We start from the raw sequence: 21,212 nt of genomic DNA on the forward strand, positions 1-21,212 counted from the left end.
TAAGCACCTAAGCACGCGCTCGCGCGTTGTAAAATTATCATAGCCATTACCATTTCGTACTTTGCGCGCCCTGCTCGGAGTCTGTTGATTTTATTAATACACTTTCCTCCCGCCTTGTGGGAGTCCCCGGGCCGAGGTGAGGTTATGTGCGCCCCAGCGTCCCTGCCGACCGGCTCCAGGAGCCGGGGCAAATTGGGGACGGGCACATGTTCTCATTTTGGGCTTTCGCTTTTTTCTACGCCCGATGCGCGAGGGAGCACGTGCGTGCTCAGGGGGACCGCACTCGGGACCAAGCGCTTTGTCTAAGCTTCATCGAGAGGCTCCCCGAATGGAAAAGCGTTCCATATGTCGAACGTGCTTCATTAACCGTCGCCGGCCAGTTTAAATTGCGCCCCCCTGGGACGAATTTGTTTTAACTTCAAACTAATCAAATTAAATTTAAATCGAATTGCCCTTTTGCAATCGCGCTGGTGCCGTGTGGTATGCAGAATTGTCGTCTTCGAATGTCAACCGAATTGGGCTCGGGTTGCTCAACGCAGGAATTGGGCTGATTATCGGCACGGGCCGCGCGATCGACGCCAATCACGAGCCATTGGGCAACGATCTTCGCTGGGACTTCGATATGCGGTATTTGGTTCTGTACCCAATCATTGGCCTGCTTGGATGGAGTTTAGAGGTCCAGAAGCGATTGAACCGATTCAGGCGATTCAACCGATTGAACCAATTTAGTTAAAAACATTCAACGGACAGAGGACAATATAGGCCAACAAATTAAATATGAACGCCACCTTTGGTAATATCGTTGTCGCTTTGCACCGTGAGATGAGGTGCTATTTCGTCCCCTGTAAATTTTACCGATATAATTTTAACGATTTTACCTGTAAATTTGAGAGCTTCATTTAGTTTGATAAAACTTTCACTTCGAACCTTCGAACTAAATGATAAAATATAATCTTGGCAACTTTCTGCCCTCAACACAAGGTCAAAGTCTAACCCCCAATCCACTAGAGAAATCCGCTTCTTCGTCGGCTTCGAAAGCGCGAAAGCGGTTAGGCAAAATAGATGACCCTAAAAAGGATCGATGAACCGTTTAACTACCGAATGATTCGCCCCCAACAGAGCTGCCCGTGGATCGTGGAGGAAGAAATTAATCTTTCGTAATGGCCGGCAAGAAGCGTCCGAAGGGACCACCTGCCGCCCACACGCGATGCCGCGGTGGATTGTCTCCACCGAAAAATTGATCATCACGTCCGAGGGGGGGCCCGTCCGTCGCGGGAGATCAATCCGCCATCGCCATTATTGATCCGCGCGATGTCTACGATTTATGTTCCGTTCCTCACCGGGACCCGGGGTCTGAGAGAATCCTGATGCCGCGATGCCGGGGACCGGAGCGAAGATGAAAAATTATTAATTGAAAACTGATTTCTCGGAACACTCGCGGCGAGATATGTGGCTGGCTGGCCGGCCGGTGGTGTGGAAAATCGGAAACATTATTAAAACCCGCACCATGATTGATCGAAGAAAGTGTGGCCGCCTCTCCCGTCGGTGCCCCTCCCGCCCCCCGGATGATGGATGTGCACGGCCCGGTCCGGGACTGCGGCCCGTTTGCCGTTATGGTTTTTTTTGCGATAATTTGCCATGACTATTGACCGGCCCTCGATGCGGAGGATCCGGAGGGCAGTGGGCAGAACAAAACCCTTGGCGCGCGAGTGGGTGGCTGGATCGTGGCACGAGAAACCCTTCGAGAGGCCTGGCCACCTGAGAGGCGATGGAAGAAATCCATTAACCTTTTGCGCGTGCGCACACTCTCTTATCAAAGCTGCCCATCATAACTCACCGTGCGGCCCCCCTCGACCGCCTGCAGAGACCCTCCGCGACCTCTGCGTGTCGCGGCGAAAGCGCTTTTTGCAAACTGCTGCCGAACTGTTAGATCCGAGTCCGAAACTGGAGCAAGACCGGAGCTAACGCGCGGACCCCTACTTTGTGGTGCCTGCGTGCCACCGAAGATGCGGACGACGCGGCGCGGGGCCAGGTCAAGGCTAATTTGGTCGCCCGAACTAGGTTAAGCTGGGACGGCGATGGAATTTCTGGCCGGCCCGTCCGCCGGCATGACAATAAAAAATGGACCCGCGAGTGGTCCGCGACGCCAAATCCATCGCCCGGGGCCAGGCTAGAGTTCCGTGTAATTAATCATAATTTTTGATGAATCTAATTTCACCGGAGCCCGACCGGAGCCGTCGGTCGTCCGTCATTTTCCGGCCACAAAGTCTCGCGGGTCTCGTTTCGGTCCAATGAGGGACATGCCGGTCCCGCGTGTACGTGCGTAATTATCAATTTTTGTTCCCAGATTGATGCCCCGACTTGTTGACGGTTTGGGGGCTCCCAGGAACCTTCGGAGCCAGGAGGTGCGCCGACGCGCTGAGGCCTCAATTTCCGCGCGTGGCGGACCCTGTGACCGTGTTTTTGCATACTTTCTTTCGTCCGGCTTCAAACACCGATTTCTGGGGCCCCGGCGCACGCATCCAAAAACGCGCCATGCAGGCCACGCCACGGATGAAAAATGGTGGTCAACCACCAAACCTGGGGTCGACCGCCTTTTGTGCGCCCCCGATGCCCACCGCTCGATGAAATGATTGATTATGGGCCGTGGTCGTGCGACAACTACGACGACGAGCCGATTGTCCGGACGCCAGATTAGGAGGCTTTCTAATGGGTGACCGGAGCGGGTCCCTCCCGGATCCTTAAGCAAGCGCTCCGTCGTTCAGCTCGCTAATTTACCTATCCGCTCCGGTTTGGCCAGCCATTGTTATTAAATATCAATTTCGGGTTGTGTTTTTTCCTAAAAACTAATGCCTAATACGAAAGACTGCGACGACGGCGGGACAAGCGACGAACCCGCCAACGGCCAGCACTTTCGGTAGTCGCATTGTTATTTTAATGAATTACATCCAATCGAGCGCTCGGGCCACGGGCCAGTGCCCCCGCCGTGAACCGTCCGTCATTCCCGGGGAGGAGTGAGCAAATGACATCCGACTGCGAGCGATGACCCGCTGCGGGGCCGGGACGTGATTGCGATGGACCATTAGTTAATTTGTGAATTAGTCCTCCGCCGGGCCCGGTCACAGGTGCTGCCACTGATGGTGGCGTCCCAAAATTAGTCCTCTCGACGGGTTCGAATACTGCTGGTGTCCCGTTTCTCTCGGCGCAGCAGGAGGCAAAGTGTCAATCCGACCGGGGGGGCTGGGCCCGCTGTGGTGTGGGAACACACCGATTGGGGTCAATTGTGGGTCACCGGCAGAAGGAACCTGAAGCCTCTGAACACTTACACTGAACGCGGCGTAGCGTGGCGTGTCGTTGAGGGCACTTTCCTATCGTTTGAATTCGGAAAATTTGAATTTGAATGGCGGACTGAGAGAGAAAGAGAGAGAGAGAGAGAGAAAGAGAGAGAGAGAGAGAGAGAGAGAGAGAGAGAGAGAGAGAGAGAGAGAGAGGCACCGAGGTGGAACGCAAGAAAACGCAAGCTCGATCCGAGGCGACGACGGGGGCAATGGCAGAATTATCATAATGCGATGCGATGCGATGTCGTTGGAGGTTGGAAATTATGCATTTGGCGTTTGTTTCGTCCGCCGGGCGAACGGGCACGGAACACGGTGTGCCAAGTGCGGACCGCGCCTCGACAAGTGGCGCACTGGCAGCAGGAGTGCATCAGCGACGACCCCGAAGCCCCGCAGGCTGCTGCTTTGCATGCAATATTTTATCCTCCCAAAGGGGCGCTCCTAGCGGCCACGGAACACGGCCGACATGCTTATGAAGGCAGGCACGACTTCCTTCTGCGCTGTTCGACGCTTTTGTTTTCATTTGTTCTCGATTTGTTTGCTACTCCCACCGGCGTGCCGGGTCTGTGTTTGTGCATCGAGAGACATTGTCGCATCGAAGATGGGTGCATTGCAGTTCTAAGAATCGTTTTGTCCTTCGGCCCAGCAGGGGTTTCGGTTTGCTTACGGGTGCGGATTGTAGCCGGGCGTCTTGGAACTCTCGGAAGGGTTCGGCAACGTCATCCATCGATAAGTTCTCGGGCTCGACCCGGGGACTCAACAGCCACCACTAAGCCTGTTTCTATAACGATCCGCATTCCAAGGGCTTTAGTATGTTTCGCTCTCCAATGGAAGGACCAACTCTAACACGTGGGCTGAGAAGTTCCGAGCCTAAGGGAGACGCAGTCGATTGTTGTGCTTTCGGGCGCTTTGGACAAGGTTCACCAGTTGCACTCCACTCAGATGACGATCGTTTCGATTCTGGAGTGAAGTGATGGATCCAAAAACGGCAGAAGAGTCTTCTTAGGTCGTAGCTTGAAAGATTTCTTACTTTATTCAAAATCCAGTTTCTAAGGAAAATTAATTTTATTAGGCTGATCGTTGCAGATTGTGAACTTTTGCTGACTGCTATCGCCGAATTCATACATTTTAATATTCGAAGATACAAAATTCAAACTTATTCTAACCCAAACTTGAACAAACAATGACGATTAATGAGGACCATCCTTGTTGTGATTTTTTTTGGAGTGACGGCCTAGACTGCCTGATGTCGTGAACGCTTTGTCACAGACTTTGCACTGGTATGGCTTTTCGCCAGTGTGAGTGGAAATATGAATCTTTAGGGTAGATAACTTTGTGAATGTTAATGAACAGTGAGGACACTGATGCTGTTGTTCCTTATTGTGAATTTTGGAATGTAATGCCACATTGCCTGATGTCCTGAACGCTTTGTCACAGACAGTACATTTGTATGGCTTTTCGCCAGTATGAGTACGAATGTGATTCTTTAGATTAGATAAATTGGCGAATTTTGAAGAGCAATGAGGACACTGATGCTGTTGATCCTTATTGTGAATTTTTGAATGCTCTGCCAGACTACTTGATGAATGGAAGACTTTGTCACAAACTTTACACTGGTATGGCTTTTCGCCGGTATGTGTGCGGATATGAATCTTTAAATTAGATAACCTCGAGAATGTTGATGAACAATGAGGACACTGATAGTGTTGGTCCTCATTGTGAATTTCCGAATGAATTGCCAGAATGCTTGAAGTATGGAAGGCTTTGTCGCAGACTTTACACTGGTATGGCTTTTCGCCAGTGTGAGTGCGGATGTGGACTTTCAATTTGTAAAAGTGCACGAACATTGATGAACAATGAGGACACTGATGCTTTTGATCCTCATTGTGAGTTTTCGAGTGTTCTGCCAGATTGCTTGATGAATAGAAGGATTTGTCACAGACATTACATTTGTATGGCCTTTCGCCAGTGTGAGTGCGGATGTGGACTTTCAATTTGTAAAAGTGCGCGAACATTGATGAACAATGAGGACACTGATGCTTTTGATCCTCATTGTGAGTTTTCGAGTGTTCTGCCAGATTTCTTGATGAATGGAAGGATTTGTCACAGATATTACACTTGTATGGCTTTTCGCCAGTGTGAGTGCGAATGTGATCCTTTAGATTAGATAACTTGGCGTATTTTGATGAGCAATGAGGACACTGATGCTTTTGATCCTTATTGTGAATTTTCGAGTGTACTGCCAGATTACGATATGAATGGAAGGCTTTGTCACAGACTTTACACTTGTATGGCCTTTCGCCGGTATGAGTGCGGATGTGTACCTTTAGCAGGCTTAAAAATGGATATGTTGCCGAACAATGAGGGCAGTGGTGCTTATGGCCTTTGGAATGGCTTTCACTATTGGCGTTCCGGGTTCCGGGACTCAAGACGTTCTGAATTGATTCAGCTGCTGCATCATCAGCACACGTATTGTTTGCCACAGTCACAGGATGATATGTTTGATCCTGGCCGATCGATTCTTCAGGATTTTTTTTGGGGTCATGATCCAGAACAACATTCGTTGTTTGCAGTTGATGCTGCTCATTGACCTCTTCGTACTCTGATTTAATTGCAATTGGATTCTCCTCCGCCTCGAACAAATCATCAGGTATTGTGCCACAACATTCATATGTCATATTCGCTTCATGAACAGTACAACACTTCTGGTTCAACTGCAAATCCTTCGCTGCATCCGGTGAGATAACTTCCGTTTTAATTGACACTTCTGTGCCAATCGTTTGTTCGGCAGAGTGAGCAAAATGGTCTTGACTGATTCTTGCTGTGTTCTGCTGTTCGGTAAATTTATCGACCAAATCATTCTTTTCATTGCATCGCCTGCGAAACAGATCCATTTTCTCCAAACGCGCTTCGCACATCGAGCACCAATACGATGTCACTTCAGGTAAGAAATTAATCTGAAAAAATAAGAGTCTCATAGACCAGTTTTTCTTGAGGAACAAAGTGAGATGTTTGTTTCTACAATGTTTATACCTCTTGACCGGTAAAATCGAAGATTTTTTGCACTTTATATTGTCCGGAACCTTCGTTCGTTAGAGCTTCCAAAGCATCATCATTCGACAGGCACCATCGACATATTTTTGCGCTTCTGGAAAATAGTTCGCTATTATACCTTCTAATCCTTATTGAACACTAACTTACTCAACACCATCCTCCTTTTTAATCAATCCTGAAGACTCCATTTTAACTGCAATCGTTTATTAAGGTGATTTCGTAAAATCGCACCTGTAAAATGCACTTGTTTACCCAACAAAAGTTGCTTTCCTTTTGACATTCGGTAGATTTTTGACAGCTCCTGGGCGTCGTCAAATTGTCAAAAACGGCGCTCCTGAGAGAGTGGGCACTTCTTCTTGAACTTCTTGAGCGCACTCATTTTGATCATTTTAGAACGCTCCGGTAGCGCGATTGTTGCCCGTTTTTCCGTTCCACTGCCTATCGTTTGCTAACATTCTTCAGGAATCATCATCTTCATCAAAGTTCTACTTCTCTCATCTTTATCGTCACTTTATTCCTGTGTTTGTTTCATGTTCTTCTTTTAGAAACCAGTGTGAATCAACCTTTTCCAAGAATGTCAACTTTTGCAAGTATTAAAATACCGTCGGCTCTGAATCACTCTAAAAACATGTATGTTTTGTTTCTATTAGCACATTATACATTTTAACAGAAGGAACAAATTCTTCAGAAGGTTGTTTCTACCTGAAAATGCGGTTAATGAATTAAGACTAGCGCCATCTATGTGTCAGGCTTTCACCTCATGTGTGATTAGACTAGATTCGGATTTGACAGACAAAGAGATTCGTTTCTCAATCTGTTCGTCGTGGTTTATCAATCGTCGTAGTTCGTCGTAGTTTATTATCTCAACAATGCACTACAAACCCAAATGTATATATGAACCTGTGTTCATTCAATTTTCTTAAATAACTTTCAATGTTCAGCCCCAGGCTGCGACAGCGCTCCGTGTCCGTGAACTTAATTGCGCACCGTCCCGGTATTCATGCCTTCGTCGATACTCAAAATGCAAGCCTCTCGAACATCGTTCCCTAACGGTTGACTGCTTTTCGTGAACGTGGCCCATTAAATAACTCACATTGGGTGAAAAATTAAGAATGGCCACGGCCCTCGAAAATCGATCGTAAAAATGTCAACCAAACTGACCGCCAGCCCAACCGTGCTGGCGATCCGATTCTACCCGCTACTACTGCGCTATCGAACGATCTTAACACCCTGTGTTCCCGGCTTATTTATGGGTCCCGAGAAGGACCCGCACCGGGGAGTGTCGATAGAGCGGCAGTTTAGTGCAGAATTTATTATTTTGCCTACATTTAGCGTGTGCCGTACGGGTGTGCCAGGTCCCGTTTCACGTGACGACAGAACCCGGCCGGGGGCCGCTAGTGACGCACAACACCTCCCTCCTCGCGCGGGTGGCAACAAATGTCGCACGGGCTAAACAATGCTGTCGAGATTGCGGCCAGCAGCGAGGGGCACTTTCAGCAGTCCCATTTTCGTGGCGCGCATTATTAGATAACACACCCTCGGAACATGGCGCGGGACAAGCTTAGCGAGCGATTAGCCGAGCCGAACGGGGGGGACCATAAATTATGCACTTTATGCAGCGAGCATGCCCGAAGACACGGGTTAACGAATTGCACACTTCGAATCGGAAATCATAAACGACGTATGCCGAGCGCCAACCGAATTCCTTGCACCTTTCGGGGGCCTGGAACCTTCAATCAAAGCGTTATTCTCGGTGCGACTCTGGGAGCGGGTTAAGACATCGGATGGCGGATCTCCGCTGCAACGGAAGCCGCCGCGATAAAAAGAGTGGCCGGCCGGGCCCCAGAGAGTGGACTGTCAATAAAATTTTATCGATCCGAAGCATTTCTCATTAGCATTTCCATTAACATTTCCCTTTCCACGTTATTTGTGTGCGACTTTCGGGGCGGCTGCATTTCGGGCCGATTGCGTGCTTTTGCCGTAAAATTTTCGCGTGCGCAGGTTTCGCGAGGTTACTGATCGTTTGCCGTCTTGCGCCGTCCCTTTGCAGATGTCAATAACCTGAAGGCCACGGGCGCGCCACCGCACGCTGCACACCACGCTGAAACCGATCACTGCCATCATCGAAGTGTTCCGTCCATCCCGGCCAGGACCCCGCCGAGATAAGGTACCCTGCGCCAGCCTGCCAGCGGCACTTTACGTCCTGGACTGCACTTTGACTGCCAACCACCGACACCGATCGATCCGACCGATTGATACGCACGATCGACGCACGGAAACTGCCACCGAGTTCGGGTGACTTGCGCACCGGGGCCAAATCTGCCTGCCCGGCGGAAAGTGAGGACGAACGAGTGAACCGGCGAAAACGAAAGACTGAGGCCATTTCTTTTTTCGATTCCCCACGAGAGTATCGGAAACGCATTAACGTTCCGCGGCCCAACGAATGTGAGAGCGAACCATTATCGAGCCTCCGAGCTGCCCCGGCTGCCAATTAAAACGTGAGGCTCCGAATTGCGAGTTCCGTCGGGCGCTTTTGGGGCTCGTTGCCATTTGTTTGTTTTCTCGCGGATCGAGACAACCTCGGAGAAGCCTCGGAGCGGACCGAATGCACATGTTGGATCTGGTCACCGGTATCGCGATGGCGTCGTCGTCGGGCATGGAAATCAGTGAGCCCTTCCGCACGGAGGATCTCTCCAAGACGGACTTTTTCGACTTTGTCACCGGCTCCGCACCGGATATGGCCATCAGCAGTAGCAGCGGTGGCAGTGCCAACGCCAGTGGCAACGTCAACAGCAACCGGGTGATGTCGGGTGTCGGCCTGGGTGGAACGGTGTCCGACCGACCGCCCCGTAACGGGAACGCCGACGGAACGTTGGACGGATCGCCTGCCAATCGGAGCACCACCAGCACGGTGGCGGGAAACCCCACCGGCGACGTCAACGATCAGCCACTGCAAGGATTCGATCAGGTGAGTTACATCGTTTATTAGCAGAAATTAAAAGGTATCGACTCCGCTGGCTGCGTGCTTTTTGAACAATATTCTCGCCAACCGGGGGCAAATGAAAAGAATTGCATTCGTAACGAGGCAGTCCGCAGAAGATCGCCACCGGCACCGGACTAATGATCGATCGTTAATAAAGAAATTATTATTATTCGGACGGGCAGCATCGGCAGACGGGTGAGACTAAGGTTCCCATACACACGCCACCCAACCAATCGAACCGTTACGATCCCATCGGTGTTGTGTCGGCCGGCCTCGGGATCGGGCCGGTGAATGAAAGCGAAACTTAATAACATAACCTCACTCGGCGCGCTGATGTTGTGATTTGCGGATTGCGGTGAAAGGAGGATGAGACCCGCCGGTCCGTCCCGGTGTCCGGGGCTTTTTCTTTCAACGATAGTGCTACTTCTACAACGGCTACTAATATAGTAATTGGCCACATGGAAGGAAACTCGGTAAACCGGGTCGCCAGTCCCGGGCGCTGTAATTTGTTTGAGTAGAGAGCGGCCGCCACTTGGCAACGCACTCGAGAGCCGCGGTCGTACAATATTAATAAAGATATAAAGGGATGGCCGATGGCGGACAGTCACGCACGCCGCCGCCGCAACTTTGATTGATGGCAGTGAAAAACGGAATACGAAAAACCTGCAGCTGGAAAACCCTCGGTGCCGTTCTTGGCCATAGGGGCGCCGAGCAGAACTGCAACATAGTTCACACCTGCGGTCCACCACCGGCTGGAGCGAGAGGCGCGTAATCTGCGCGAGATCGCAGGAACTCAATTCCTCGATCCACCGGAGCGCATCGCACCGGACCGGCGATCGTTAACAGCTTAATTAATTTAATTATTTCTTCATCACTGGGCCCGCCCGAGGGCCCAGGGTGGGCGAGAGTCTCCCTTCGACATTCGTCATCGCGTCAGGGGCGTCTCGATTAAGGCGAAGAAACAGAACCCACCCCGGATCGTGAGGCAGGGTCCAAATTCATGTTCCTATTTCTGACCGCAGCGCGGCGCATAATGAATGGCGCGGCACACCTTCGTGCCGCTTACTGCGCACGGAATCTGGCCCCTGCCACGCTCTGGTCTGGGGCCGATAAGATCGCGAGCTGTGCAGATCGATTTTTTCGGAACGGAAAATGGAAGCGGAGCGTTTTCGCAACCACACCACGTACCGGGGGGATCGGGGCCCCCGACGGATGACAAACGATCCGCAGGAGATTTATTGATTTTATCTCGCTTATGTCATCTTCACAGATGGTGAGATGCGTTCGTGCAGCGGCCCACGAGGCTAATGAATGAATTCAAGCCTCATGGCGCACTCGATGCGATGTTGATTCGTTACGCCCCAGAGGGGCCGTGTACGCGTTCTGCAATCGATATATCTCTTTTGGCCACCGGGAAAGTCAGCCGCTCCCGCAGTGGAGAGAAATCTACGGCAAAGCCACCAAGCCGACTGAAGAGATCCGTAATCCGACCTTGAACGGTTTAAGGTCCCAAAACTAAACAGTCTTTCCAGCCCACCTAACGCGCGGTCTAATTTTATGGACAACCTGAAATGGCTTCATCTCTCGAAACAAAACCGGTAAAGTGAAGCGTTGGTGTTAATTACCGTCCGTGGCTCCGATCGGTCCGAATGACAGCCACGCCACGCAGCAAATTCCAAGTGGACCCCAACAAGCTGAAGCTGAAAAAGGGTGTTTCTAATCTCTGCGGGGAACAGCAAGTGACAATTAAACGACTCAACGACTCAACGAGTCTCTCCGAGTTCCGAGTTCCGAGCCGCTACCGAGCAGCATGTCACCGGATCGGTCGGCAGCCGCGGGTGTCGAAAAGTAGAAGCAGATGGAAGCCACAGATAACGGCGACAACCGACAGCGAGGCACAAGAGGATTTACCCCGGGTCCGCTAGCACACCTGGCCTCGTGGCAGCCCACGCATCGTGGCCCGGTCCTTCTGCTTCTTCGTCTTCTTCTTCACAGCACAGCTGGCCAGCTCACGACTTAAGCCACAAACCTAATGACGAGTACTCTCTCCGGAGGCTCTGGCCTTATCATCCTTTTCGTCCGGCGGCGGCGGCGGTGGGTGAGTGATGATGATTTAGTGCCATTAGAGCACGGACGCAACGACGCAAGTGCACGACTTCTGCTGCCCGAGGGTCTCCGAGGGCTCGGGGACTAATCAGTCGCCGGTCGTCTCCATCGGTGCCCATCAAGCGATGGCGCAGCATCCCCCGGGGTCAGCGAAGATGGCTCGTTGCGGCGCATAACTAGCTCCAAATAGATCCTTCGCATTCGTCAATCAATTAACGCGCGCCCGGTGTGCGTCTGGGCCACGAACGAGGCTTGGCTCGGAACTTGCCCTCTCCTGTCGGCCGTTCTCAGCTTTCCGTGGCCACGACATGAAATGAGTTTTAGATGAAACAGAAAGTTAGTTACGTGCGTCTGCTGCGCTGTGGGCCAAGATTTATTGGTAAACATCAACCACGGCCACGACGACCACGACGGCGAACCAGTTCAGCTCATTAGCCGCCGGTGGCCACCTGCGTTTCCTTTCTCCTTCAGTCTCTCCGAGGGCCACCCGGCGAGGAATACATTTTTGTGACTTTACGCTTGTCGTGCAGCAAGGACCTCCACTGTCGGGATCGTGGTGCGGTTCCCAATCAAGTGGCCACTGGTATCGTCCTGCCATCGGCTTGCACTCTGTGGTCATCCGGCATTACCTTGTCGGCGACGTGTTTTGACACGAGCCCGTCGGGACTAACGTGCAGCACCGAGAACCCATCGTACCAGGCTTCCTGGTCGTGGAGAATGTCCTTCAACTGCCACAGTTTGTACTTCCAAAGCATCAGCAACACCCGGAGCGCACTAATGCCCCGTATGCGCCACCGAACCCTGACGGTGCCGTCCTCGGGATGTGTGGTAATCTTCAGCACGTCGAACGTGACGTAGGCAAACTTTAAGTGGCCCACGGTGCGCAGGAGGGCCACCTGCTTGACGTAGTAGAACAACCCGACCGTTCGCGTGCCGCGGATGTTGTTTTCGAAGATTACATTCGGACTGTAAATAGAATAATCGAGCGGCTGGACGAACAGATTCGGTAGCGTATGCAACAGGACCCGGTGGACTCGTTCCAACTGCTTCTCCGTAGGCTGACCGTCGCTGGGCTTCTTGGAGGAATCGCCTTCGCAGTAAACGGTGTGGTTGACTGTTGATGGAATTTTTATCCTTCGGGAAGCGTTTCTGGCCAGCAGCAGTTCGCGGCCCTTGGTCGAGTCTTTAGTTCCGTGCAGTCGAATCCGAGGACCGAACACTTGCCCCAATGGGCGACATTTCGATGGCACTGCCCGCACAGCCATGTTTTCCCGGTTGCTGCGATGCGTTGGCCGTTAACTAGGAAGTTTCGCATTTCCTTCGCAGTGAAAGTAGAAAACTCCCGAACTGACACAAGCCGCCCGAACGCTAGCGCCATCTGGTGGCGCAACGGGCAAGCTCTCGGTGCAGCCGTCGGCGGCTGTTAGCGAATTGATGGATTCAAATTTTCTCTAACGTTGCTTATTTCTGCTGTTGTGATGCAAGAGTAAATGTAAAACTCTTGCAGGGAGAAGCGAATAAAACTTCATTCGACCAAACGCAGGGCACAGTTGGCTTGCTTTCTCACCGACCGGTCCAGGCGGCCATCATCAAACAACGCGCGTTCGGCTCCTTCAGCAGCCCAGCATCAGGTTTATGATCGTTCCGTGAGCGGTCCTAATCCTTCACTTGCATGCTTACGTCCGGGCGCGTTGCGGTCGAATCGGCCGTCTATTAAATGTACACCCTCACGTGTTACAGTAATTCGCAAACCACCCATTTGGCCGGCTGAGCCTGTAATTTGACGCTTCCCCTGTGCGAGCCGAGGCTCCCTCTGACCAAGACGGGCTACGGATTACGATTTTGCATGTTGATCAAAGTAGATTGGTACGCGTAAACCCAATAATCTGCCTCTGTCTGGCCTCGGAGTGCACGGAATCGACGGCGTTGAAGTGTTGCTTTCGAACGAATTTCACGCCCCGAGGACTTCCGCCATCAGATCAGAGAACGGTGTTCGTTCTGGCAGTGGTGACCCCCCTGCAGCCGGCTCATTATCGCCATCAGGCACGATCCAGTGTCCAATGTCCGGAGTGCCACCAAGCGTCACGCAAATCGTGAGCATTTAGTCGGGCGCGTAAAAGATCGTAAAATCATTTGCGCGATCGATCGATCGTGGCCAGGCCGGCGCTTCCTATGGCACTCGGTCCGAGACCCCCTGTCGACAGATGAGCCAAGGGCCCATAAATCATGCGGCATTGGCAGCCGGCGAAGCTGAATACATTAATTAATTGTATTACGTCTGCTTCGCCATCGACTTCGCCGACAACGTGCGTCCTTTTAGCCCGTTGATATTTATTGCCGTTCCACCTATTGCGAGATGATGGTGCTTGGTTCCTTTAAATGTCGAACAGGTCGGGATTGTTACATTGCTAACCGATGGCTCTTTAATCAGTCCGGTTTCGTTGCTCTCTCCGCAGTTCTGGGGCTCCGATAAGGATGCGAACCGGCTCGATCCTGCCATGTTCGAGGACCTGAACCGCTACTGTTGGATCCAGCAGAACAATAACAACAACAACCACCACAACAACAACAACAACAGCAGCACCAGCAGCAGTACTGCCAATAACAACAGCACCAACAACAACGGACCGCTGAATCATCAGGTGGCTGACACCGATGGGCAGGTAAGAGTGTGTTCGCGATGCCCGGCCAGAGGACTTTAGCCCCGTTTGCTTCTGCTGTTTTCAGATCTACACGCTGACAGTATTAAATGGAGCACCGGAGCCTTGGGTGTTGCGTAAGGACCCAACCACCTCGGAGCCCGTGGCACCGGCCTCGAATCTCGATCTCGACACGATCCTGGGCGGCTTTCCGGGCTACGTCAAGACGGAGTGCTTCTCGTACGATGACAGTGGCTTCGGGACGGACCACCACGCGAAAGAGGACCCCCATCAGCAGCAGCAGCAGCAGCAGCAACACCAGCAGCATCTGCTGGTGCAGCAACAGCACCAGCATCTCCAGCAACAAGTACAACCTCAGCAGCAGCAGCAGCAGCAGCAGCAGATGCCGGTCACGTCGAGCAACATCGTGCTGTCGAGCAACCTGCTCGACCCGAACAGTGTCCTGGCGTACCAGAACAACAACAACAACAACGATTGGCAGATGTCGGACCACAACGTGATACAGCAGGAAACGCCGGAGTCGCTACTGCGCAGCGCGCTGCAGGGCAAGGGCTACACGAAAGGGATGCTGCAAAACGGGGCGGGCGGTGCCGTTACTGTGCTGCCGTCCCCCGGCCACCTGAAGGACGACGAGCTGCGGCGCGTCCTCTACGCGACCCACGGCGATCCGACGGACTCGCTGTCGGCGTACGCCGATTCCACGCTCACCAGCGGCATCTACGACGAATCGGTCCTGCACTCGCCTGTCTCGACGAACCAATCGGTGCAGCAACATCACCAGCAGCAGCAGCAGCAACAGCTCGCCGGGGAGCTGGGTGGTGGACCTGGGGGGCCCGGCTCCGGTCCCGGGAGCGTCGTCGTGGACGACATGTTCCTCACGCTTGATGCCGCCTTCACCGAGGACTACGAGAAGCTGAAGCGGATAGCGACCGAGGTGCAACAGTTTTGCACCGACAACAACAACTACGCCGAGATCATCGTCGAGACGGGTTCGTCGGTCGGCGGCAACCTCGGGCACGGTGGCACTGCACCACCGAGTCTGCTGAACAGCAACAGTGGCAGCACCGTGGCCCCTGGCAACAACCACCACCCACTGATCCTCTCGTCGCCCACCGCACCGACGGCGGCCCCGGCCGCGGGGCTGCAGCAGCGACAACCGACCGTTTCGACGACCACCTGCTCCGACGTGGTCACGACCACGTCCACCACGAAAGCCAAGGCGCCGCGGGCCAAGAAAAGCTACAAACGATCTCTCAGCACCAGCGCCGGCGGTGCGGCCGGTAACGCGAGCGGAACCGGTGCACCGAACCCCAGCAGCAGCAGTGCCATCCTGGCCACCGGCAACACCAACCTAACGTGCCTTGCCACCCCTCACAGCAACCACAACAACAACAACAACAACACGAACATGAGCAACCTCAACGCGATGCTGAGTCCCGGAAGCGGAAGCGGAAGCACGACCACGTCCACCACCACCACCACCACGACGAGCCCGACCCAGTGCGGGAATGGGCAGCGGAAGGAACGTTCGCTGCACTACTGCTCGATCTGCTCGAAGGGCTTCAAGGACAAGTACTCGGTGAACGTGCACATCCGGACGCACACGGGCGAGAAGCCGTTCGCCTGTTCGCTCTGCGGCAAGAGCTTCCGCCAGAAGGCGCACCTGGCCAAACACTACCAGACGCACCTGGCCCAGAAGAACCCGGCGGCCGGCGCCGGCGCCGGCACCGGGGGCCCCGGGGCCGTCTCGAAGCAAAGCAAACAGAGCCGCCTGGCGGCCCCGCCAGCACCGCCGATCCTGACCGATCCTTCCGGTGTCCCACCGTCTGTTCCACCACCGCCACCGCCTCCGCCACCACCGGGCCTGCTGGTCACGGGCCCCGTTGGGCCGCCACCGATCGGAGTGGACAGCCAGCGGCTCGACATGTCCCCGCCGTTGCTCCTCAACCCCGCTACAAGCGTCGCGAACAATGCAACCGCCCCGCCGATCGTGGCCAGTAGGTGAAGCCCCCCCCGCCCCGCGATATTGGGCCCGGGCGGAGGAACCCCCCCCCCCCCCCCACCCCCCCCTTGGGCGTGTTGACGACAAATTTGACTTTGTTCCTATTTTAATGTATTTATGCGACGAGCCCCTATGTTTAGCGTGATAGGAATGTGATAGAGCGCACGAACGGCGGCGGCCCGAATCGCGGCCACAGCTCTCCCACTCACATCGAAATTACTGTGATGATCAGCTCATCCGCCCCCGCCTTATCGCGAACGTATCCTTGCCCCCCCGCCCCCGCCGCCCACCACCCGGAAGCAACCAGCGGGAGAAGAACCAAGTGCAAATAACCTTCCATTATCATCGACATGCTTGCCATTTTACCTTTTGTTTGTTTATTTACTGTGTACTTTTGGTGTACTTTTGTAGGGTAGGGATCAATTGCGATTGCGATCGCAAAACTCACACTGCCAGCGGCGATCGATCGATCGGGTCCGGGTTTTGATCGGCGATCGGCGTTGCTCCATGACAACGAAGCGTTTAGTAGGTTAAGCAACCGTACTCATTCCAACCCCTCCTGCCCTGGATCATTCATGAGCAACATTAGAGATCGTACGATCGTGTGTAGAGTTAGTGTTCTTTGTTAGTTTTAGTATAGAGAATGCTTTCTTAGGCCAATGTTCGCTCGCTGGGCGCGGCCCCTGAGCATTTAGGTTTAGTTCTGTTTCCACCGCGACCGTTTGATTCGATTGTTTTGTTTCTTGTTTTTTTTTGTGTTTCCCTTTAGAACAATTATTAGAACGTGTCCCGTGTTGTGTTAAAAATTATCCTTCTGTGCAACAACAAAAAAAACTGTGTGCTGTTAATGTGTCGTACCGCTTCGCAAGTGTTTAGTGAATTGAGCCAAACTTACGAGAAAACCGAGATGAGATTAGTGTTGTCCGAGGTGGCGGATCCGAGATTATCCGTGTCCGAGATGCTGCCTGCGGTCCGAGACGCGCACTAAATTCGTTTGCCATTCGTCGCGAGAGAAAGAATTCAAATTGTAGTAAATTATTATTGCCTGTTGTTCGTTGCCGCGAGAGCTTCCGAGAGATTATTTTACTGTTACTGTTACACACGCGTGTCCCTTCCGCCGCTTTTTGCCCCCCCACCAGCCCGGGCCCGGGTTGGGTTCCGTGATCGTTGAACTAGTTTTTAGTAAGGCAGCTCACTCGCCCGCCAGGATCGTTTTGCAGATAGTTTCGTTCGCTTACATACAGAAGCTGGGGAGGACAAAACACTGTCACGTTAAGCTATTTAGGCATATTTAGTAACGTTTTTGCGCCGCTCGGCTCGATCGGCTTGTGTTAGTTAAATATACGTGTTTATGTTTGTTTCGTGTACGCTGGAAAGCTGTGTTTGGGCGACATTTGTTTAGAGCATATATTTTACGGGCGCGCGTCCTTTGTAGCTATTTTATAAAGTTTTTTTCTAAGTAGAGCTAACTGAAGCGGAATAAAGCGAGGAACCATCTCTCGCTTTGTTCCGTCGTCGCGTTCCGCACCTCGCGGAACAAAGCCGCCGCCGTAGGTGAAACCGGTGAAACACTAGAACCCCGGCCAGGCGGTTCGCGTTAAAGTATAGCGTTGAAGGATAATGATACAAATAAAATGTTCAATATTGAGCCAAATAAACAAGGGAAGTTACTGCACGTTCCCTTACCAGCAGCGGGAACGGTCCTGGCACTCCATATTTGCGAACAAAAAAAGAAAATGGCTTTGAGCACAGTTTTCTGACTATTATTGCTACACACTGGCTTACTATTCCTAATTCGATTCATTTTTTTCCATTTATTTTTTAACAAAATGATATTAAGGAGCCCTAAAGCATTTCTTTCCAGTCCGTTTGCAGTCCAAGCGACTTATCAAGTCACCACATTCGCGCGCACTATAGTGCTCTCTTTCGCTCTTCCATCATACGTGCGTCTCTGTCTCTGAAAAAAATGCTGAAAGCGGTTTTTTACGTTTATTACGTTTCATATTACCTACTCCGGGCAATCCCTTGCCAATATCGGCTTTGCTAGATTTCATTTCAAATATGTAAAATATGTACACAAGGCATTACTTTAGTCCGGCGTAGCGAATACGTTTCGCCAGGCTCTGATAGGGTGCTCATGTCATTAGTACTTCAAAAGACGGAATATCACAGCACCTAAAATTTTCTTTTGCCAACATTAGTGTGGTGCCAGACGATGCGCAAATAAACGTTCTGGCATTTCAGATAAAAGCCAAACTGTTTGTGCGTAAACGGTTATGTGTCGGCTGACCGATAAATTCTTATTTGCTGGTATAGCAACAAAATCGGAAAAAACAGAAAAAATATTCAGAAATCAATTTATTTCACTTAGATTTCTGTTTCTCGGACCAACAACACGTTTCACATTTTGGTTTTTATACGTAACGATCTGACGTTTTTACAGTCGGAATTACGGGCCGTGTGGCGGCACAGTAGCAAATCGTTTTCCCAACCAACCTTTTTCGAAAGCGCTCCGGATACCGGATAAGCAAGATGCTTTACGCCGCATGAAATGTTTCTGCCTCTGACCACTATACTGTACGAAACGAATAAGACACGTAACGGGTGTGTATTTATGCACTTTATGTTATCTTTATGCACTTTATGCAGCTCTAGTCTTCCGGTTCTGGCTTTAGCGACAAATCGGGAAGTTTCGAGACATTCAGGCCGTCGCCGTGGTTCGCAACGTGCTCGTCAAATTCTTCGATGGTTAAGCAGCGCTCGTCGCAGATTTGGCACCTAAACCGGGGCCCGACCTTCTTGTGTTCGAGCACGTGAATTGTGGCAGCGTAGAGGCTCACGAACGGTTTTCGACACTGCTCGCACTCGTACTCGTATCGGATTTGACTGCTTCGCTTGGTTTTGGGGTAATTTTTTACCCCATCAGCTCCGGCGCCCTCCCATTCGCGTTTGATGTGGCAAGCCATCCATAGATCATTGTTTCGAGCAACCTCTCTGTTCGCGGCGTCCCACTCCAGCAGGAAGGACTTGCAAACCATACACAGAAACGAGGGTATTCCGGCCACAGGGGTTAACTGTTGAAGGTGCAAGAAGCAAGCGTTAAACCGAGTACCGTTTGTGGCCGCGCAAGCTAACTTACCACTACTTTTGAGATTTTAGCGATTCGTTTGGTGGTTAAGGAACCGTAGCGTTCCTCTTCGTCAATTTGAAACATGTTTGGATGGGCCCCCAGGCACATCCGACAGGTTGGCGGATTCCTAGGATCGATTGGGCGTTAGAATATTGTTTGGAAACACGAAACTTTACAGCGTCTCCAGCATCTTACCCGCTAAGGATAGCTCTTGCGATGGACGCCTCGTCAACATCATCAGCCAGCGGGTCAGGTAGTTCCATTTTGGGTGTATTAAAACACACTTTTGTCAAGTAAAAACAGTTACTTTAGGTCCTGCAAAGTAAAACACTAAGAATCAAAATTCGCGTCCAATGATAGCGCTGTTTTGGTGGTATTACACTAAACCGCGACGCGTCTTTTGTCTACCTCCGCGGAAATGAAAAATGGCATTCCAGCACCGAAATGGCAATCGGTCAAATGACAGATGACAGTTGTCGACCAGCTTCTCTTTGTTTCTCCCTTTCTCTTTGTCGATCGTGAGAACAGTGGTCGAAAGCTATTTTTGAACTGGCAAAAAAAAACACTTTCAGGGTCCTCTTTGAATTAACCCCACGGTGAGTAAGGTTTCAAATCGTACGTAACGTATGATTTATTATTCCCATATTTACATTCACGCACAGAACGGGTTTCGTTCGGAAACACGAAAAGCAGCATCGATCAGGGTGCGGAGTCTTAAGTATAAAATTAGCAAAAAAGAAAACAAAAAAGCACTCAAACAAAGCGGAGCCGAGGCGATGCATCCCGGGTGCGTACGAGAGGCAGCGTGATGAGAAGGCCGTCTGCAGATTCCTTGCGACGATCCTAGGGCGCTCGCTATTCGCGTCTCAGATTGTCCAACCGGGCCTGTAGATCGGCATCAGTGTCCGATGCAGGCGATCCTGCTCCACCGGAACCACCCCCTGCGCCGACGGCGGCTGCTTGAGGAACTTTAGCACCGCTTACCGTCAGCGAACCAGAAGCCTACAACGGAAGAGAGTTTGTAGCATGAACGGGGAAGGGCCATGGCTCTCGTGGAACATACCTGTGGCAACCCGGACAGCTGATCGTTGAGCTGCAGACCCAGCTCGTCCAGCACTTGAGACACGATGGCGTCCGTTTCCTCCTCGTCGCCCTCATCCTCCATCGCATCGTCCATGGCGTCGTTGATCATCTCCTCCTTCATGTCCATGATCTCCGATTGCTTCTCGAACTCGTGCAGTATCTTTTGGATCTGTGGCAGGTTGAGCTGACGGTTCATGTTGGTCATTGCCTTCGTAACGCCCTTCATCGCTTCGCCCATAGCATTCTGCGATTTGAGCGTCTGTATCTTGAGCGACACCGCCTGAATGTTGGCCTTCATCAGCATGAACTTGCGCACGTAGCGGCGCGTTCGCACCAAATCCTTGGCCATGATCTTCACCGCGTCCATCTGGTTCTCCTTCGCCAGCTTCTTGATGTCGGCGATGATTTTCTTTTCTTGCTGCTCCATTTTCATCTTTTCCCGGTCCAGGTCGCGCATCGCCTTGTTCAGCGCCCGCTGGTTCTTTCGCATCATCTCGTCCGGCGTCATTCGCTTTCCAAACAGCCACTCCATGTTTTTGCTGTCTCTTTACCGAAACCGAGTCAAGTATCCAAACACTCTTCCGCCACGAACCTTTTGCCGTTCCGTAGTTTTCGGGGCTTTCTCCTTTCCCTTGCTCCGATGCCTTTTTTGTTGTGACTCACCGCCACTGATTGGTTTACGGCTTCTGTGTTTTCATTTCACGCATGACAGCTCGTAATGATAAAACGCAGCCACGCGAAAGCACGCAGCCAACTGCATCGAGTGAACTCTTTCACAATTTCATTGTGATTTTCAAAGTAAACCAATAAAGTGAATCGATAAAGAACATTACGCAAAATATAATAATGTTGGTAAATC

At 51.8% G+C, this 21,212-nt stretch overlaps 5 protein-coding genes across 5 annotated transcripts; 1 reads left to right on the forward strand and 4 right to left on the reverse strand.

Annotated features, from left to right (window-relative positions):
- Positions 1 to 4,766: 4,766 nt before the first annotated feature.
- Positions 4,767 to 5,350, reverse strand: LOC131211772 (protein krueppel-like). The gene is made up of 3 exons (XM_058205377.1): positions 5,181 to 5,350; positions 4,864 to 5,003; positions 4,767 to 4,789 (listed from the first exon to the last, which is right to left on the reverse strand). Exons 1-3 carry the CDS (start codon positions 5,348 to 5,350, stop codon positions 4,767 to 4,769), a joined length of 333 nt encoding a protein of 110 aa, XP_058061360.1.
- A 3,644-nt stretch (positions 5,351 to 8,994) lies between these two features.
- On the forward strand, positions 8,995 to 16,143 carry LOC131211779 (ichor-like). Its single transcript, XM_058205391.1, has 4 exons — positions 8,995 to 9,357; positions 13,935 to 14,141; positions 14,206 to 15,856; positions 15,926 to 16,143. The coding sequence occupies exons 1-4, from the start codon at positions 8,995 to 8,997 to the stop codon at positions 16,141 to 16,143; spliced, it is 2,439 nt and encodes an 812-aa protein (XP_058061374.1).
- LOC131209259 (uncharacterized protein C6orf136 homolog) lies at positions 12,048 to 12,743 on the reverse strand. Its single transcript, XM_058202280.1, has one exon. The coding sequence runs from the start codon at positions 12,741 to 12,743 to the stop codon at positions 12,048 to 12,050; it is 696 nt and encodes a 231-aa protein (XP_058058263.1).
- Positions 16,144 to 18,511: 2,368 nt separating the features above from the next.
- On the reverse strand, positions 18,512 to 19,735 carry LOC131210785 (uncharacterized). Its single transcript, XM_058204077.1, has 4 exons — positions 19,651 to 19,735; positions 19,466 to 19,585; positions 19,280 to 19,397; positions 18,512 to 19,214 (listed from the first exon to the last, which is right to left on the reverse strand). The coding sequence occupies exons 2-4, from the start codon at positions 19,531 to 19,533 to the stop codon at positions 18,792 to 18,794; spliced, it is 609 nt and encodes a 202-aa protein (XP_058060060.1). The 5' UTR covers positions 19,534 to 19,585; positions 19,651 to 19,735; the 3' UTR covers positions 18,512 to 18,791.
- A 137-nt stretch (positions 19,736 to 19,872) lies between these two features.
- Positions 19,873 to 21,013, reverse strand: LOC131209655 (charged multivesicular body protein 2a). Its single transcript, XM_058202766.1, has 2 exons — positions 20,334 to 21,013; positions 19,873 to 20,272 (listed from the first exon to the last, which is right to left on the reverse strand). The coding sequence occupies exons 1-2, from the start codon at positions 20,883 to 20,885 to the stop codon at positions 20,126 to 20,128; spliced, it is 699 nt and encodes a 232-aa protein (XP_058058749.1). The 5' UTR covers positions 20,886 to 21,013; the 3' UTR covers positions 19,873 to 20,125.
- Positions 21,014 to 21,212: the final 199 nt, after the last annotated feature.

This window comes from Anopheles bellator, chromosome 2, assembly GCF_943735745.2.
Source record: "Anopheles bellator chromosome 2, idAnoBellAS_SP24_06.2, whole genome shotgun sequence".
In the NCBI taxonomy this organism is placed as follows: Eukaryota; Metazoa; Arthropoda; class Insecta; order Diptera; family Culicidae; genus Anopheles; species Anopheles bellator.